This window comes from Osmia bicornis, chromosome 4 (assembly GCF_907164935.1).
Source record: "Osmia bicornis bicornis chromosome 4, iOsmBic2.1, whole genome shotgun sequence".
In the NCBI taxonomy this organism is placed as follows: Eukaryota; Metazoa; Arthropoda; class Insecta; order Hymenoptera; family Megachilidae; genus Osmia; species Osmia bicornis.
Window position 1 is genome coordinate 2,107,059 of NC_060219.1, and position 19,098 is coordinate 2,126,156.

The following is a 19,098-nucleotide window of genomic DNA, read 5'->3' on the forward strand; positions in this document are numbered from 1 at the left end:
TGTGTATGTTTTGTGTGACCCCTTTTAGTCGCCTCTTACGACAGGCAGGGGATACCGTGGCCGTATTCTAAGCCCCCCGAGCCACAGGGGGAGATGTTAATTTATAAAAAATAGTCTCAAACGGACTCAAAATTGTGTCTTTTCAATAGCCTATGCGAGGTGCGGTAAAAGAGGGACTGGTAAAACAGGTACGATTGTCATACCGACTATGTTGTACATGCAGACCTAACTGTGCCTGGGGGTGTCTGGGACCCCTAAAAATCATGTACCCTCATGATCAAAGGCATGTCCAGTCTTTGACGTCAGTAGTCACTGCTATTGTAGAAAGTAACATGAAAGAACATATAATGAAACATTTATTATTAATATTCATAAAAGATCTGCATTTAGGAAGTGAATATTTCATAGGGTACGTTATTAATATAATAAATAACTTATCAATATTAAATGATATTTATTGCATGTTTAAAGATTAAAGTATATCTAAATTAAGTGTAACATTAATTGAATAGAAAGGAAATGTATCTATTCAAAACAAGAAGATCAAGATACATTACTCACTTAAAAATGTAATTTTTAGGATGTACTAAATAACATTTAAAGTACTGATAAAGTTTGTAGAAGGAATAATGAAAAACCAATGTATCATAAGGCTGTAAGAAAGATATAATTTTTAATTTAGCTTTAACTAACAATAACCTTAGCAATATTCCTAAGATCACCTAGAAAATGTTATTCCATATTTTTATTTTAAACAGATTTTTAAACAATACATATGTATTATGAATTTCCATGTTTTTTTTGTTTTCAGTAATTTTAACGATGGAACTCCTGCGCAGTGGCAATGCTCCTGCGCGGCAGGTTAAGCGGCGCAGGTGTACAGGCGCTGAGCAGTGGTTACCTACGGTGGGGGTAACATCGGTTGTCAGTTGTTTTCCGTAAGTCCGCGCTCGTGGACGGGCGCATGAAACCAACCCCCAACCCCTTGTCAAGCTCCCCGACTTTATGGTTTCTGTCCCCGCGGGATCGGACGTCAAGAGGCCGGCGGTCCTGACAAATCAATCATCCTCAATACGGTCATCCCTTTTCAATTCATTCTCATACTTCTCGTAGTTAAAATAATTATCCGTTATTTTCGACGTTCGCATTGATCCGTCATCGTCGGTATGAATGATGATGGACGTGGAGGAGACCAATACCGCATCCAACGCAAGTTCCTCACCAAGACCCTCCAGTCCTGTGGCAGATTCGACTTTCATCAGGTAAGCATTCAAAAAATTCGATTCAATAAACATTACAATAGGCGCAGTGTGAATAATTTCTTCACACTATTTTCATTGAGTACACAAAGGACTTTACAGGTTTATTGTTTTCTTTGACACAGAGCAAATGTTTTTGTCCACTCTGTTGTCTCGAAAGGAAAGTATTCTTATGCGTACAAACAGAACATGATTCAGTTTCTTATGTTATATGCGGATGTCATTGGATTCAGTATTTTTGTGTAGGTAAATGATTTCTGAAAGCACTCCCTTATGATAAATGATGAAGAGGTTCTCTGTGGTGCCTGTATTTCTAAAACTCTATACGATTGTAGAGGTATCATTAAATAATTCAAACTTTAAGAGCATCACGTCTGGTCTCTAATGTTCAGCCTTATTTTTTATTCAAGCAGTTTAAAAATACAAGTGATCAAACGTCGCGAATGACCAAACAATTCGAACATCCTTCGTGTTTGAATTTCTATAAAAGTAATAATATTTCTTATTCATTCCTTACCTCGCGTTTCTTTTACTGAAAAGTTAATTAATGTTCAGTCGTTTGTTGTCACTGTTTTCTCATGTAAATGTCTGGAAAATCTTAGCTGGTGTTAAACCTGCTTCGTGATTTACAGTGCGTGAATAAAGAAATTTAATTGAATGCATTATGTATAGCACGAAAGAGAGATCGTGTAAGCGAGTTTCGGAATAAAAGTTACGCACTCCCTTCATTTTACAGCATAGTTAGCGAAATAGAAATCAATATGTTGTTCCGAATGTGTTAATGTTTCCCTAAGTCTGGATCAATGTGCATGTCAGTTCCATCCATTATTTTTTTATACGTAATATGCATGTATGTACAGGGTGTTCATTACCTATTATTATTCTGTGTTTTCCATGTAAACAGCAATAATATGCGGCGATATAACGCGAAGGATAAAGCAAAACATTTTAGTGTTTCGTGTTCTTAATTTACATAAGTTTTCTATTTTTAACAACTCATTTGTTATTGATATCGGTATTCAGCATCATCTTTCATTTATAAAAATTACTATACAGATGACACGAACATCTGTACATATTTGTTATCTGTAGAAATTTCCTTCTGTGACGATATTCATTTCAGCGATGCCTTCTTTGATTCATTAACCTACTTCTAGCTTTCTTTTTTCATTTTTTCCGCTATACGAAAATCCATTTCCATATCTTTCCGTGCCATCTCCGCCCGCTCATCACACGATCCTTATTTCAAAATGAAACTTCTCTCCCGCGGTGTGAACCGGCAAGTGTGTTTACGATGTTATTAACATCTTTTTCCCTTTACGCGTCTACTAAGAGAATTCTTTATAATACAATATAAAGGATGGACCTTTGTAGAATTTCAACCGTAGCTCTGATTAAACAATTTTAGGCAAGGATATTTTCAGATGACCCATTTCGTTCTATTTCCGCAAGTCGAATAACTATCGACGACACCGCAAATAGTGCGTTTTGAATGACTTTCTGTCATCTTTTCGATCAAAAGTGGTCGCGATATTGGTTACTGTACGATCATACGTATCCCGGCTTCCGAAATAGGATATCTATTCATAGATGAGTCGGGTTCCTTTTCAGACGCGAACGATCTCGATTCTTGCACCATCTTCTTAGATATCCATCGGTTATTGATGGACTCTCCGCTGTCTACCGTCGAACGAGCCCTAAAGACACTGGGAAAATATTTACGAGAAGAATTTTCCGATCCGTCGAGTCGCGACGAGCGCGTGGGCGACTTTTTCAGAACGCGACAGCTGACCGTATTAGAATTGGATACATAATTTCTTATCACGTCCTTTCAGTGGCATTGTCTCCGACGAGAAAATCACGAGACCATGACAAACTTTTAATACGATCTGTTGTCGGCTTTTCTGGGTCAGTGAAAAAACAGTGTCTCAAACTTGTTAACGCGCGAATTTCTGGTTCCCTTTAATACCGCAAAACGATGGGACATTTTCTTCAGAGGATTGAGAACCAAGTCTGACGCGAAAGAATTTTGGAATTTTATCTTTGGAACGTTTTAATAGATTGAAATTTGATCGTCATCATAGTTCGATATCATTTTCCATCTCTAAAGTCACAGAGGAGATCCTTCAGCATCGAGGCTGTTATCCGGATCGTGCAATTAAAAGTTGTAACGATCGTCTACGATCTGTTTCTCCGGCTGTTCATTTTCATTTTCGGCCGGTTTAAGGCGAATGCGCGTTAGCCGCGCAAATTGAACTGAAAACTGGGTCAGCCCTGATTGTACGGATCGAGTCAGGGCCGTAGTCAAAGGACCTGTGCTACGCGCAAACAGAGGTGCACACGATAAGGAGGGATCCGGCGAACAAAACGATTCAGAGGACCGAACGACCCTGGCTCGAGAAGCCCTTCTCTCTCTTTTTCGTGTCGATCTTGGACTACTTTCGGCTGATTTCGCCCCCCTTCACCTTCGATTGAATACATAATAGATGTTTTCATTTCAGCGTGAAGAGGGAGCCGAGCACGGAAGAACCCAGCAGCCCTCTCGAGGCAACGAGTCCTGGTTCCATCCTGCGCAACAACAACGGTGAGTCTTTATTATAAATGATTCCAGCCTGGGCTCCCTAGTCCAATTTAAGCTGGCGATTATTTCGCTGGAAGCTCGCCCTCGCGAGACTTACCGCCTCTCCTAGCTTAACTTATTGTAATTATTCTTACAACGTATTCGAAGAAGGAAAAAGCATGTTCGTCGGTAAATATTCTTCTCAAGGTTGCCTCCTGCAAGGCTGCTTTGTATAAAGATAGATATATTTTCTATTACAAATTAATCGATACGCGTTAGTTTTCGTTTTAGCTCAATCTCTATTTTACTGTTTATCAGTATCGCTGATGATCGAAGCCGTTCGTATAGAGGCAACAGGGAATTAGTCAATCATTCGCGAGTTAATCGACGAATGTTGGACAAAACGCGATTCTCTGCTTGTCGACTACACGCGGCTAATAACGAGCGCACGTTGTAAAGCGCGATTTTGATTTATCGTTTGGCTTGTCCTCAGCGATTGGACAATGCCGAATCAATAACCAGACGTGTATTCGAAGCTAACGAGTATCTTCGAAGCGAATTAGGATCCAATTTTTCATTTTCATTAATTCGATCTATGCCATTATCCCTGTTATTAATCAGGGTTGTCGTTGAATTAGATAATTTCACGCGGTATATCCGGCGAAAGAGGTACTTAGAAATGTTTGCTTCAGTCGACTCGTTCCTCGCATTATGTTTCCCTATAGATACCAAAAAATTCGTCCGGAAGGTCGGCGACGCACAGGTCTTAATTTCTGTTTATAGGTTTTATAGTTCGAATGCTAGAATCCTGCGAGTAATGTGTTAATTGCGAATAGTAAGGAAGAAAAAAATGTAGGTGTTTCTTTGTCAGAAACGAAAGGGGGTGGAATGGGATAGAAATGGAGATGGAGATTGAGAACCGCTGACCGAATCAGGGGGATGAGACTTCAGCTGTAGCCGGCGTTGGATCGATTCAAAAGCGGCAGCAAAGCGCCCCACCCTATTATGTGTTTTCTTCAACCTCCCCCATCCCTCTCTTACCTTGCCCCTTTTGCTATCCTAGCTCTGCTACTTCTCGCGCTAAACCTCTCAACCCCTCCTGCTCCTTTCCCTTCCGACTCTACCCCTCGTCTCTCACCTTTCCCCTCACTTTTCAACCCCCACGTCCCTCTTTCTTTACCCTTCCTTTTATGCCGGAACGGTTTACGCCAAGCCGGAAGATCCCGGCGACCGGAAGTTCCGCTTTCACCGTTTCACCCCGCGGTAATTGAATCCCAGCATTTTTTCCTCCCCTAAGACTACCTTCAACGTCAGCTCGAGTATTCCCGGCCTTCTTTTTTCTTGACAATGAAACATGGTTCATTCAAGGAATTCCTTGCCACGCGACGGGATAGAATGGACCCAGAGAAAAAAAGAACTACACGACTTTTAACCCTTCTGACCCGACATTGGTACAATGTACCGGGGCGCAAATTTTCATATCTTTGATTTATCAAATTATTTCGAAGCTCGTATAGATCGATATTGTTAGGATCGAATGTAAGGGGTTAATTTTAGATGAAAGGGTAGTAATGGAACGTTATGAACGATCGTCGATGAAGCATTCAGAAGATCGGTTTAATCTTATTCGTTTACTCGGATCTTCCATGAGTTTATCGTGGAAAGCCTGTTGAACGAGTTCCGTTCGCGTTTTCGCGATCGTTCGACGATAGTTATTTTCTCGTTGCTCGTTGCCAGGGATTTGTGGCGAATTTACTTTCAGCGTGCGAACGCAGGTAGCTGGAGTAATTGAATATGAATAAACTAGATTTAGCGAACGAGTCGGATGCGCCGTTGCATTACTGCATTTTCAATGGTTCTCTCGAAAATGCAGGAACCGTATTCGGAGTATAAATGTTGCATGGATGCATCCGCGGCGGGATGAAAACACTGTTGAAATTCGAAGCGCGTTGTGTTTCCTGGGCGCGAACTGTTTTTGTTCCCGAAAATAACAATCATTCTTGAAAATCCAACGGGAACAAACAACTATTGTATTTCCGGCTATCATATTCTCAGATACCTATCGTTTGATCGCAATTTAATTTCCAACCATTTCGTTCTTTGGAGATACCAATGACTCGATGGTTTATCCATGGGAATCCTTTTCGACTCCGTCGATGATGGAGGATCCGTGGCAGTGCGATAGCTCGATCGCGGGTAGTAGCAGGCGGCGTAATGCAACGTAAGTAGAGAGCGAACCGATCTGTATATATACAGGCGCGGATGCAACCGGTTTCCCAGGTTCATTACACCGAGTTGCGCATCTCCTTTCCCGACAAGTGTGTGCAGCCGTGTGGTCACCGGCAGTCGACAGGACTTACTTACACGGCCACTTCATCCCTTTCTCGTAAATGTTGTTGCTTCGTCGTTCCGTTTCGTTCCTCGAGCGGCCATCTTCTTCGTGGCCGTTCGTGGCTTCGATCAGGAAACATCGGGAATCGTTGCGTAGCCCGAATGAGATAAGTCATTGAACCGATCTGGCTAACTCGATCGCCGGCTACGATACGTCCAGCCTTTCCATGTTGACCAGCCACGATAACATCGATCTAATGGTCTATCGTCGATCGATCGGTTTCCACGTCCAATCTGTACCGAACGGATACAGAACCGGCGACAAGAGCATGTTAGCCTGTACGTCTATCGCGAGTAAACGTATCTCTCCTCTGTGCTTTTACGATTTGACCGATGATAATAGAGTTCGTAGTGTCGAGGGTGCGCTGCTGTCTTCGATCTATTATTTGACGCTTCCATCTATTCTAGCTGTTGTTCCTTGGAACGCGTGGTCGAGGCGGGCCGCGCCCCGAGGAAAGAAACTGCTGGCAAACGTATTAATAATGAAATGAAAGTAAGTTAAGGAACGTTGACGCTCGTTTGATCGCGATGCCAAGTTAGTAATTACGTTGGATCGACGGTAGCGTTGGCGCGGTTAACGAGTAGACCACGTGCCGTGGCATACGTTGTTTGCGCGACGATTAAAATTGAATCGGGATACCAGGAAACGGTAGCGCGGTTCTCGGCAAGCTCGTACTCCGGCTAATTGAATCGTCAGAATTCGTCAGCGTATCCGGCTTTCACCCTTCTTCCCATCCGAGTCCGCCGAAATTCTTGCAACCCTGTTTCCCGCAGCCGCGTTCTCCATCCTCTCGGCGTCCAATCAAGAATCTCCCTCCGTATCTTGCCACGACTTCCTCGCAGTTCGACTCTTCCTCTGTGCATCGCAAAATCTTCCCTGTATCTCTCTCTTCGTCTCCTCTTCGCCCTACCCGTCGTCCATCCGCCTGTTTACCGTCCCGTTCGTCCATCTCAGTCGGTTTCTCGCGAGTCGCGTAGATGAGACGCATAAAGTGCCGGTACAAATTCTGTTTTAGCAGCGGGTCGAATACGGCCAACCGTTCGGCTCTCCCGGCACTTCTCGGTCAATGAACCGCGGGTTGCTGGCGAACCCAGTTGGTCCACTCGTATCCCCCACCAAGAGTCCATGGTTCGTTCTCCTACCAGAGTGGCTTGGTCCACGCTACCCCCACCGCGCCATTCAAACGACACGACTCACCTCCAACTTTACCTCTCCTTTCCCTCCCTACCGTTACACCTCATCCCCCTCGATCCCCCCCGCGGATACCACAGCCCCTACTATTTCCACGACTCACCTCCGACCCAGTCGCTTAATTCTCCCTTCTCTTTCCCGCTCTACCAATACCTCCCTCTTCTCCTCACCCCTTATTGCTACATTACCATCGTTACCACCTCTTCTTTCACTTTGGTACCACCACCTCCACCACCTCCTCCTCCTCCTCCTCCTCCTCCTTCACCCTTTTACTCGCCCTCCCTTCTCTGTCTCTTTACCCCCTTTACCCCCTGCGCTGCGCGGCAAGCCGCGGAACCCCGAGTAATGGCAGAACGTGGGGCTACGAGTCGGCCGAGTCGCGCAATGCCGTAACACGTACGACGGAACGCCGGTTTTACTTACCTCACAGGTAAGACTCTCTCGTGCTGTCGAGTACGAGCGTTAGAGAGAAAGAGAGAGAGAGAGAGAGAGCAAATGGAGGAAGAGAGTGGAAAGAAAATAGAGGAGCGCGAAGGCGTTTAGAGCGAGCGAGTTAGAGTGGCAGGGTGCGAGGGAGAAAAAGAGAGAGCCGGTTCGCGGTGACGAAGACAGAGCACGGGGAAACACACAGAGAGAACTCGCTCTCGGCACTCGCGCGAGAGCGAGCGAGTCGGCTCCGTATACACCACCGCGAGACTCGTGACAAACGCACGTGATCGTAACAGGGCAGCTCGCGGCTATTTGCCCGGTTCCAACCCCCTTCTTCCTACTTTTTTTTTTTTTTCATTTTCTTTCGTCGATCGCGCGTGTCCATCCCCGTTCCTCAACGATATCGTTACATTTCGATTGTTCACGTGCGGTACCACGTTGCCGTCGATGTTGTTAGCCCGTTTACTCGGTGACTGGAAGATACTTGCCGATCATCGATCTACCGGGTACATCGGTACGACGCAACAGGTCGGTTGAGAGCGAAGCAATCGACGCGGCGACTCTTACTTCTTTTCATCCACCTTCTCGTCGGCATCGTTATCGTTGTTGTTGTTGTCGTTGTTGTTCTGCGATCGGACGATGATCGCAGTGAAAGAGATCGTTACGAAGATCGAGTGACATTCAGTGTTGTCGAAGCGAGCTGATCGAAGTGGAGGAACGTTGGAACCACGGTGATCGTCTTCGTTGTTCTTTCGCGAAGACGCGGTTTTCTCGATCGCTCGTTAGTCAGTGGGGAAAAGTCGACAGTTTGTTGTTACTAGGAGTTTCCACGAACTCTCGAGGATCAAGGGAAGAATATCGGTTTGTGGTCGACGGTGAAACGGTCGTGTTCGAGGTGTGAACGAGCCTTTAAGCGGAACCAGTCACGCTCCGCGATTTCTGGCCTCGTCGTTCTCCTCGCGCGGTGCTATCGTCCTGTTATCCTGGAAGGACGAGGCTTAACCTCGCCGTTTAACGTGCTACGAAAGTGTGCGATTGGAAGTCGTGCTCGGATGCCGGCGTCTTTTCACCGACGTCTCGTGCAGGTAAAACTCGTCGAAAACTCGCGCCTATTCCCTTTTATCTCGCGTAACTCGCGTGCGACGCGTACGCGTAATTGCCGAGGAAGTTGCAAAAGTTCATTGTGTTGCGGTCCCGGTTGTCTCGTTGTACGAGAGAACGATTCGATGCGGCGCGAACCCTCTGGTTAATTAGCGAATACGGAACGAACGTGGAAAATGTCGGTAATACCGATAAACCTTGAAGAAGAATTACCAACACCTCGTCCGGTATTACGTGATCGTACGGCTCGTTTCTCTTACTCTGATTTCTACGTAAACGCTTCCCTTACGAGCTAACTTTTAATCGATATACCACTTCTTGCGCAACGGCCTTACGAGTCGGCCAGAAAGATCCAGGAAACCTGACTGCTTAAGGCCCACCTTGGTCGGATTACGTCACATTCAAATTCTGTTGCGCGATCGCGACCAACGAACCAGCTATTTCAATCGTCGAACACCTATCTCTCTATAAACGAAGAAATAGAAAAGTAGACGTTCGATTTTTCGAATCGGTCCGAACCACGTGGCACGACTGGAGATTTCAAGAAAATACAAAGATCGAAGGGGGGGAATCGAATCGGTTTGGCTGGGATTTCGATAACTCGAGGCAAGGTGAACGCACTGACTTGTGACGCGGATGGAACGCGGAACCGAGGCAAGCGTTGCAGGAGACAAATGACCGTCTGCGAGGCCGCGAAACCGCCATTCGGGCCAGCCTTTTCTTTCGAGCACTCCTTACTCGATTTGTCGGACAACGGGTTTATCGCGTTAATTCCCGATTATCGGTTTTTTTTTTCTGCTTCCTGTCAAATCGTGATTCACAAGATTTATAAATCATCCCCGTCGGATTATACCGCGGGTAACGTATATCCTGCGGCGTCGACTTTTGAATCATAGTTTGTACACGTGTTCGCGTGATTTGCCCGTTTACCAGCCGGTGAATCCGCTTGAAAAAGCCGATTGTTGAAGTACGACTGTTACTCGGTGAAGCGTAAAGTACTCGTAATGCCGCGTTATGCTGTCCGCACGAATGTCTGCATTTTATGTCTGCTCGGCTCTGTTTCGATCGGACACCTCGAATCGATTTCTATTAACATAAATTATATTTGAGAACTCCTTTCAAATCATAAGTTAACAGTATGCTTCAACTTCCGGGTGTACACTGCGATTCTTTAAAATGTTTAATACAATTATTCGGTGCTAAGTAATTAGAATCCACTTACGACAGCAAGCTCCGAATTTGAAATTTTAAATAATTCCAAACCGACGGCTAAATTTCGTCGAGTTTCACCGAAGCAATAAGAATACTTTCAATTTGCTTTCTTGCGAATCTGCTCGTTAACGCTTAACCGGTCTGTCCTAAAAATTTTTAATGGATTCTATTCCCGGCCCGCCAGTCGATAATAGTTTCGAATTCATGACGTAGCACTCCGTAGTCTATTGCGTCGACTAAACTCCTCGAGCATATAACATAATTGGGTATTTTATGAAAATTTCAATCGGCGGGAATCGTAACGAAAATATTTGAGGGTTCGCGTGCGATGTAACGAGCCTGTTGCAAACCGAGAAAGAGGAGGAGAGGACAGAGAAAGAGAAAGAGAGAGATATAGGTAGGAAAGGTGGCGGGGAAAAGAAGAAGCGAAACACAGGTAGAGAATTGTGAAGAAGAACACACAGGTGAGAAGAAGAGGAGAAAGAGAAGGAGAAGAACGGCAGGAGGAGGAGGAGGGGGAGGCTGAGAAGAAGAAGGGGTGCGGAGAGTAGAGGGGAGGGAGGGAGGGTTTGTGACCAAGAGGAAGGAGGGACGAGCCAGGAGGAAGTCAACGTCCGAAGATTACGGCAATGACATTCGCTTTTTCTCACTCTCCTCCTCGTGTTCCTCTCTGGCTAGCTGTCTTTTTCCTTTCGCGATCTTTTCCTCTCTTTCCAGTTCGCCGATCTCGTCTCACGTCGTTACCCTTTCTCTGGTCGCGCGGAAAACAACGGTGAAAAATAAAAACTTGTTAATATTCGGCGATCGCCGGTCGAACACGTTTGACGGATCGATCGAGAAGCATTTTCGAAGACGAGTTTCTTCTGCTCCGATTTGTGCCGGCTCGGAACACATCCTGGCCGGGTCTCGTTCGATTCTCGTTGCGTTTTAACTCGCTCACGGAAGTCGCGTTCGCCGGCAACCAACAGGTAGAACGATCGATCGTGCATGCTCGGACTTTTGGTTTCGTTTGCGTTATCAGAACGAAAGGGAGTGAATGAGAGAGAGATATATATAATGCCTTTTGTTGACCGCGTTCGAAGCCGTGATTTGCCTTTAGTTTCTGATTTTCCTTTCGTTTTGATTTGTCTTTCAGCGATGGATCACGTGAAAAGCCAGGGGACGTCAGATCCACTGAAAATCGGCGGAAAAGGCCGCGCTTGCGTAACCCGAAAAAAGTTTTCCCCGTAGTGCGTTCCCTCGTGGAGCGAGACAGATAAAAATACGAGAGAAAGATAAGGGGGCGAGAAGGAAGAAAGGAAGAAAGAAAAATCGCGAACGTAAACGCGAACAGAGAAAAAGGAATAAACGAAGAAGCGACTGCATCTTGATATCTCGAACGAACAAATAATGGGTTGAATTCTCGCAAAGTTTCCTCTTTTTTTTTCTCTCTTTTTCATTTTCAAACGGAAACTCGAACGAAGAAGAAGAAGAAAAAGAAGAAGAAAGCAGAAGGAAAATTTAACGATGCCGATGATAAGGTGCTGTTGCACGAAGACGATATCGCGCGTCTTCTCGAGCGATGCCGAACCCTTTGGAAGATCAGAATCCCAAGGATTGTCGCAGCCCGCAGACGAGATAGTTAACGAGAAGGGTCTGGATATTGTGACACGGTGCTAGTGAAGTGCGGATTGTTTGCCCGTTCGTAATCGCGGCGACAAATGATCCAGAAGAAATTCAATTCGCCTCGAATCCCCCTGCGATAATCGTCGCATTATTCGCATTTAATCCGGCGGTTCTCGTTGCTCGAACCTTTCGTATCGAACCAACGGTTTTTTCAACTTTCTTTCGGCTCGAACAACCGCGACCTGCGATCGATCGCGTATTCTCTTTAGTTCGTCCACTATCGTAGCCTGTTGCTCGATTGTAACCGCGTTAAAGAGGAGCAAGCTCGAGGACGCGTTAGAACGCAATCGATCGATAGATGTTTCGTCGGGTAGAATGAATTCTTTTCGATCCCCGTATCGATAAGGTGAGAAAAAAAAAGTCGGTTGTTACGGTACCGGTAATAAAGGATCGGCCGCGTAATCGTATCAGATTGAATAATAAGGTTGCTCAAGGCTACCGAAAACCATTGCCCCCGAGCTGTGTTGCTCGTGTCTGGGAATAACGAGGAATCTTTACGAACGGGAGCAACGAAGGCCTCTAATGTCACTCCGGTTCGAAGGCTTTCAGAGGCGACAGATTAACAGATAAAACCCGCCGAGAGGCCGAGCGAGACGTGCCAAAATTATTTGTCAGTCGTTTGAGGACAGTTTCATTGAGAATCTGGCGTCGAGTATACCGGGCCAGTGACCTCGGTTAAACCGTTCGAAAGGAATGCTTTCTCGAAAGCGTAGCATCGCGGAGCCTACCGATCTCTCGTATCGAACGTCCTCGTGTCGGTTGATCGGTTCGTGAAAAAAATCAAAACATAGATTTAAAAAGAAGAACAAGATGTGCTGGAGGATCGTTCGCGCGTAAAAGTTTCCAGGGACGCGGGTCTCGAGTGTTCGGTTCGAATCAGTCACGCGAGGGAACACCGAACGCGTTCGTATACTAAAAGTTTGTTTTCTTCGACGTTCGACCGACTTTGACGAAAGTACACCGGAGAAGTAAACATAAAGCGTTATCGGGTTCTCGAGCGTCAGTCTGTCCTGTTCGGTTCCGAAGTACGCAACGTGATAGTTAAGTGAACACGGGGTGATTATCGAGGTGAGACGCGATTTCTGGATCGTTTACGAGGACTGTTTTTTTTTAGACATTTTAATTGAATCGTGATCGAACGATCTATTAAGTGTCCTTACTACGAAATTTCTCGCTTGGAATCGTATGGACACTTGGGAGATAATTAAGAGGGAATCGATACTTGACGTATCGAGAGTGATGAGAAAAGGAGAGGACGGGAATCGAACAGAGGTAACGAGGCAACAACGCGAATGGTGACTGTAGTTGGTACCGAGGTGCACCATCGCCGACAACATTTCCTCTTCGTACAATGGACGTTTTCAAAATCGACCAGTCGCTGAGCGCGGGTCTGGGTAGCGCCCCGGCACCAGACACCCTTACACCGGAAGTGTCATTCGACGCCGGTAGTGAATTCAATCTGAGCTTCTTCGACGGACCGGAGGAGAACAGCACCCAAGGATTCAGCGATCCCGGTTCCGTGGGTAGTGCCAGCGCATCGCCTCCGCCAGGAACACCCGGAAACATCCCTGTTAATCCCTCGAACGCTGCCCTACCGATAGTCCAAGTACCCTCTGGCATCGTCATTAAGCAAGGTTTGTTTCTTTCATTTTTATTTTCATTCTTTTCCTTTTACTTTCCGTTCAATGACCACTCTCGGTTACCATTCGGTTTACTATTCCTCTCTTGTGTTTACCTTCAGCTTCTTTATTATTGCGTGATTCTCTTGCTTTATCATCGTCGACACGGGAATGTTTCGACACGTTTCATGCGCGTCTTTATTATTACGTTTTCTCGCGCGATTTGGTAATACGGACGTTATGAAAGCGTGCAGAGAGGAAAAAAAACCGGCTCGTCGTTCGCGTACGCTGCGATTTCATTATGGAACGAGGAAAGTGGTGATTGATTGATTCAATTTTACGCTCGACGCGGTTGTTGGTATGAAAAAAAAGAACGCGGTGTGTTGTTATCGAAAACAGATTTGAATATTGTGGAAAGCGGTCGAACGTTCGCAAAGTGATTTCCATTACTCTACGTCCTACGTGGACGGAATACGTGTTATTATACGTGTTGATGAATGGAACAAACTTTTTGTTTATTATGCGTACACTTGCGATCATCGATGATATTAATATTAAACGTGGTGGGGGATCACAGATCTATAGACACGAGGCTTTCTCCCCTACATAAAAACCTGCGAGGAAGGGTAGGAACATCTATAATTACTGAAATATTAAAGTAATTATGATTTAAAAATCAAGGTGAATTCAATGGACTCTTGATTTTCTATTTAAAATTTATTTATTTATTAGGGATGAACCCTTTTTACAGTCCGTGCGTAGTGACTGAAAGGTTGCAACAAAAGACATAAAATTTGAATTTTCTGAAAAAAGGAAGTTACGTCTTCCAGTATTCTTCTGAACTACTTAAACAGGAAGCTCGGTGGCCATGTTTCAGCAGCTCAAAGAAGTTTCGCGTCGGACCGACCCGTGAAACTTTGAATTGTTTTAATACGATATCGTTTTCCACTTTGCAATTCCGATTCGCGAACGTTACACGGTTTCAATCGCGTTCTCCTTCGAGTAAAGGTTACGATACAAATTGGAAAGGTCGTCGAACGTTTAGCAATATTCACAATTCATGTTCCGTCGAGCGCACAATGCTATCGAAAGTCTGGCTACAATATAAATCCATAACCCCGGCTACCATCGGTCTACCGATTTCTCTTTCAATTGAGTTTTCTTCTCTCCGCTCCCATTGTCCGTTGGAAATATCGGATCGAAAACTGGTTTCTTACATGCTCGTTGTGAATCCAGCTTCATACCTCTAACCCCTTTATCCCCTCTTCGTTTCCAAAGAGAGCGGAGGGCTGACATTTCACTCGGTGCAGAGAGTTGCACCGGTGAAATACGTTTCTTCTTAAGGGACCCTGTAATACTGATCTGCTATCTTTTCACGTAAACATCGAGTTTGCTTTGGAAAATGCGAAAATCGTGTAAGCAGATCTCTGATCGCGTAAGGGTGAAAGTTGCCCCGAGGACTTGATTACCTTCTATTTTTCAAATCTCCTGGAACATCCTTCGAAACTATCCAATTAGAGTAATAATAATAATTTCACCTGAATTAAAACACGTGTACGTAGGTACATGTGTACCAGCTTATTACAAAATCAAAATAAAAAGTGAAAAATTGTATAAATAAACACGGTTTCAACATACTGTAGATCGTCCAGAGCAGTATAAAAATAGAATTTACAAGGATTCGAAGAGATAGCTATTTCGCTGAAAGAATAATGAGAGTTATTTTGACAACCAATGCGCCAATCAATACTCGAGTACTCCATATTTTAAGTGCACGAAGTGAACGTTGCAGAGAAACTTTCTTCAACCTATATTCAAAAATCCATCGACTTTTGTGATTTTTGAAATGATCTTCTATCTATTGGTCGTTCGTTTGGCCATGAGGAGCGTGAAAAATGGTCGGGGAGGGAACGTTGGAGGTCGTCGTTTAAATTATACATTCGTCTAAAAGGTTGGCCGAGTCGATCTGATGGCAGTTGCCGAAAATCAAACTTTGAATTTCAATCTCGAAGCGGTCAAGGTCTGACGCGTGTGATTCTATTCAGGATTATGGGATCCCCTATGGGGGGACGCAGTTAATACTCGCCTGTTTTCGCGAGAAACGTCTCTCCTTCGTACATCTCGTTTTCTCGTCGATAACTTTCTCACACGGGGAAAAAGGCTGGTGAATATTTTCTCAGAGTCGTATACTGTCATCCGGCTCCAGGGGAATTGACGAGAAAGCAGCCGAGTTTACCTCTGCGGACGTCCATCCGCGTAATTCGTTTTCTCGAACGCTTTCAAAACTTCCGAAGAAAGTTCATCGCGTTCTTCTTCCAACTGGTTCTTCTTAGTTTCTTTATTTTATATACTCTTCCATACGACTCGAGAATTCGCTTAATCATCCCCCGGAATCTTCCTTAATTCGTAATGTTTTCAATTTTTCTTGGAAATTCAACTTCGTTGAGAAATTAGTTTTCAGTCGCGTGCTACAGAAACGTTGTCTGATTTAATTACCATCGGGTAATTAGGAATTATGTATCTAATTTACTTCGTTGGAGATGCTAGGTTTTATTTCACGTTCATTTTCTAAACTAATGCTTCGTTTTGTCATTCCCTACTCTTAAGAATTAAAAAGAACAAGTGAAAGGGTCAAGCCAGAAATAGCAGCTCGTTTATTTTTAAACCATTACATAATCCTTACGATCTGGTATGCTCTTAAAATTCCTTTCGTATGCTATCATAGGTGTTTGATTCTTTTCTTTCGAATTCGAAAGTAGCGTTGGGTATTGGCGACAAAGGTGGTTGCAGAGAATAGGCGTCGGTAAAGCGACGATGACCGTTCGCAGTCATTGGCGTCCTCCTCGTGTCACGTAAATCGTCTTCCTGGAACGAAGGCCACGAGAAAGTTCGTGCCGCTGGTTCAGTGCCACGGTCACGGTACGTGCGTGGCATCGACACCGACGAAAGTAAACTAAATCCAAAGGATTACGCAACCCCGTTTTAAAAGTCACTCGATGCGCGCTTCTCTGACCGGCATCTCCGCCCTTCCGCTTCTCTTATCATCGTTTTGTTCGGGCCACTTGTAGTCAATTCGCGAGATATGTACTCCATACTGCAGGAGGCTATTCGGTTGAACGGTAGGTAAACGACGGTCGTAACAGTTGGCTGATTTGCGAGTCAACTATTTTTCTTTTCCAACATCGTAGAATTTTATAAAGAAGATTCTAAGAATTTAATTTAATCAAATACATAATTTAACCCTTTGCATTCCGTAGGCGCCGCTATTACGCCAGTGCTATCAGTGCACTAACTCCGTAAAAAAACACTCGGAGTGCAAAGGGTTAAAAATAAATTACCGCTGTCTCAGCGGTCCATCGTCCAAGATTTAAAAAGAAATTTCACTTTTGAAATGTAACATTTAAAGTTCCGCTATTAAAAGGGTTAGAAAATTAGATCTCTGTTCGTAAGAACGTCCGGCCATTTAAAGGAATCAGAGTGTCTCGATGTAGTCGCAGCTTTTGAATAATTGCCGGCCACTTCCGAGTGTAATATAAGCACGCCAGAGTCGTGTGTCGAGTTAACGTGCTTTATTAATATTCATGCAACCAGATACACGTTTCTTGTCTTCGTATGGCGTTCACCTTTTCCATACGTTTCCGGATTTTTTGCTTGTACAAGCCGCTGTGTTTCGATAATCCAGTTTGTGTCTTTTAGAAAGAAAAAAAAGAAAAACAAGAAATGAAAAGAAAAAATGCAACCGACCAAGCTGCTTTCAGATTTATCGCCGTCATAAGAATTTGAGCCTGATAGATTGTTTGGAAGCTGATCGCGCAGCTATGAAAGCCGAGTTACGCTTTGAAATATGACAATCGATGTGCTTTTATCGTATCAATCTGAATTACCTGTTCCCTACATGTATAAATTTAATTTTTATCCATATTTCAATGACTGTTTAATTATTGCAGTAGGAAAGATCGTGCATATCTTGATATCCTCCGAGTAATATAATTAAATTATAATACTGCCGTCGATAGTTTCCATGCGAGAAGAAACGAACAACTTCCGTGAAATCGCGAATTCGTCGAACTGGTTGGCGCCAATCACGTAAGGGCGCCTGGCTTCTTGGCACGGTATCGTGGTTAGGTACGTACCTGGTTGCATATACGAAGAGAGGGATCAGGAGGGTAGAACGCGCGGATATTAACGCGAGGAAATATTCTGTGCACCGGCAAAAAGTGACGCGGTATTCCATTATCCTCGTCGGCACGATGCAAAACCGGTCGAAATGATTGGATTTTTATCTTCCATCTCGCTCCTCGTCTCGTTCGCTATCTCTCTTAATCCTTGTTGCACGAGCGGGTTACCGGGTTCCTTCGTTTCTCTCCGACACACGGCGAGCAACGAGGGATTGTAGAGTGCCGGAGAAAGAGGAAAGACGTTACGTACACGAGGAAGAATCGCGTGTGCAGACGCATGTGCGTACGCGAATGTGTGCGCTGTTACCGTGTGACTCATCCAGGTACATTGCACCCGGTACGTGTCCGGTACAAGCTCGAGTCGGTACGTTCGACGAGCAACCGCGTCCAATATTTTCCGATTTTTCATCCAAAGATTCGATGGAACGTTTTCCTCTTAGCTTGAAAGCGATTTTTCTCTACCAGCCAGGCTGAAAGTTTTCGAAGAGATTCTCAAAACTTTCAGCGCGGACGAAGGGTGTCCGTGGATCAAATTGATAAATCATTTATTCAAATTATAAAAGATCGTTCGATACATGTTCTTAATTGTTTTACACGAAACAAGACGGGACCGTCGAGTTAACTCCTGATTAACCGTGATTACTATCATCGTCCAGCGGAGGGAAATGGTCTCGAGGCGGTTCGAAGCAACATCTCTCGAGCAGATTGTTGTTTGACCAGCTACGTAAGGCGTAATCTATCGTTACGTTAACACGAAATTGATGCTCCCCGCGGATATGCATCGAATCGGTGTTTAGTAGTGTCATCATTTCCTGCAAGCCTTGTCATTTCTTTCAAATACGCCTGATAACAAAGCCATTCGGAATGCTTGATCACTGGAATTATCAGATTATTCCATTAGTAACGTTTCGTTCGTGAAAATAAGGGCTCCATTTCAAAGCTGAAACGATTAATCAATAAAGTAACGTATATATTTTTTTAATCAATAAAATGGGTACGATGGATTTTATAATATTACACATGAAAGTTAAAATTTAAATACTAAAAGGGCGTTGCTTATGGAACGATTTGATATTAAAAATGTCCGAGACGTATGGTAACTACTCCTTGATCGTTATTTGACATTCAGTGCTCCTTAACTGTATCTTCCTCGGTTTATTTCTTCTCGCTATTTCCCTTTCGTCCTCCGTACCGTGTGTACGTCTCTTTATCGTTTCTACTCGCTTCAGTGTTTGTACGGATCCTCGTCGTTCTTCGTTGCACCTCAAGAGCAATGAACTCTCGGTAGGGTATATCATCAGTGAAGTGATGCTACCAGTGCGCGCGTGCGTTCATGTACGCTCACGCGCGTTGCAGAACACAGAGACACGGAAATGGGTATACGCGCGCGCACTTCTGTAGGATGGATTATCAACACGAACGAATCGGTTCGATCGCACCTTTTCTTTTTCTTGCATACCTGTCGAATAAAATGAAATCGCTATAGAATACA

At 44.4% G+C, this 19,098-nt stretch overlaps 1 protein-coding gene across 4 annotated transcripts in view; it reads left to right on the forward strand.

Moving 5' to 3' along the window:
* The first annotated feature begins 354 nt into the window (after positions 1 to 354).
* Positions 355 to 19,098, forward strand: part of LOC114877331 (ecdysone-induced protein 78C) — a 66,333-nt gene continuing 47,589 nt past the window's right edge. For 2 of the 4 annotated variants that reach the window (XM_029189816.2, XM_029189900.2), the window contains exons 1-2: positions 3,762 to 3,843; positions 11,280 to 13,443. In XM_029189816.2, coding sequence (XP_029045649.1) covers positions 13,161 to 13,443 — 283 coding nt within the window. In that variant the 5' untranslated portion in view covers positions 3,762 to 3,843; positions 11,280 to 13,160. Of the gene's footprint in view, positions 410 to 811; positions 1,263 to 3,760; positions 3,844 to 8,826; positions 8,917 to 11,279; positions 13,444 to 19,098 lie in introns of those variants that run through there. The other 2 variants (XM_029189985.2, XM_046285394.1) reach the window with 2 other exon arrangements.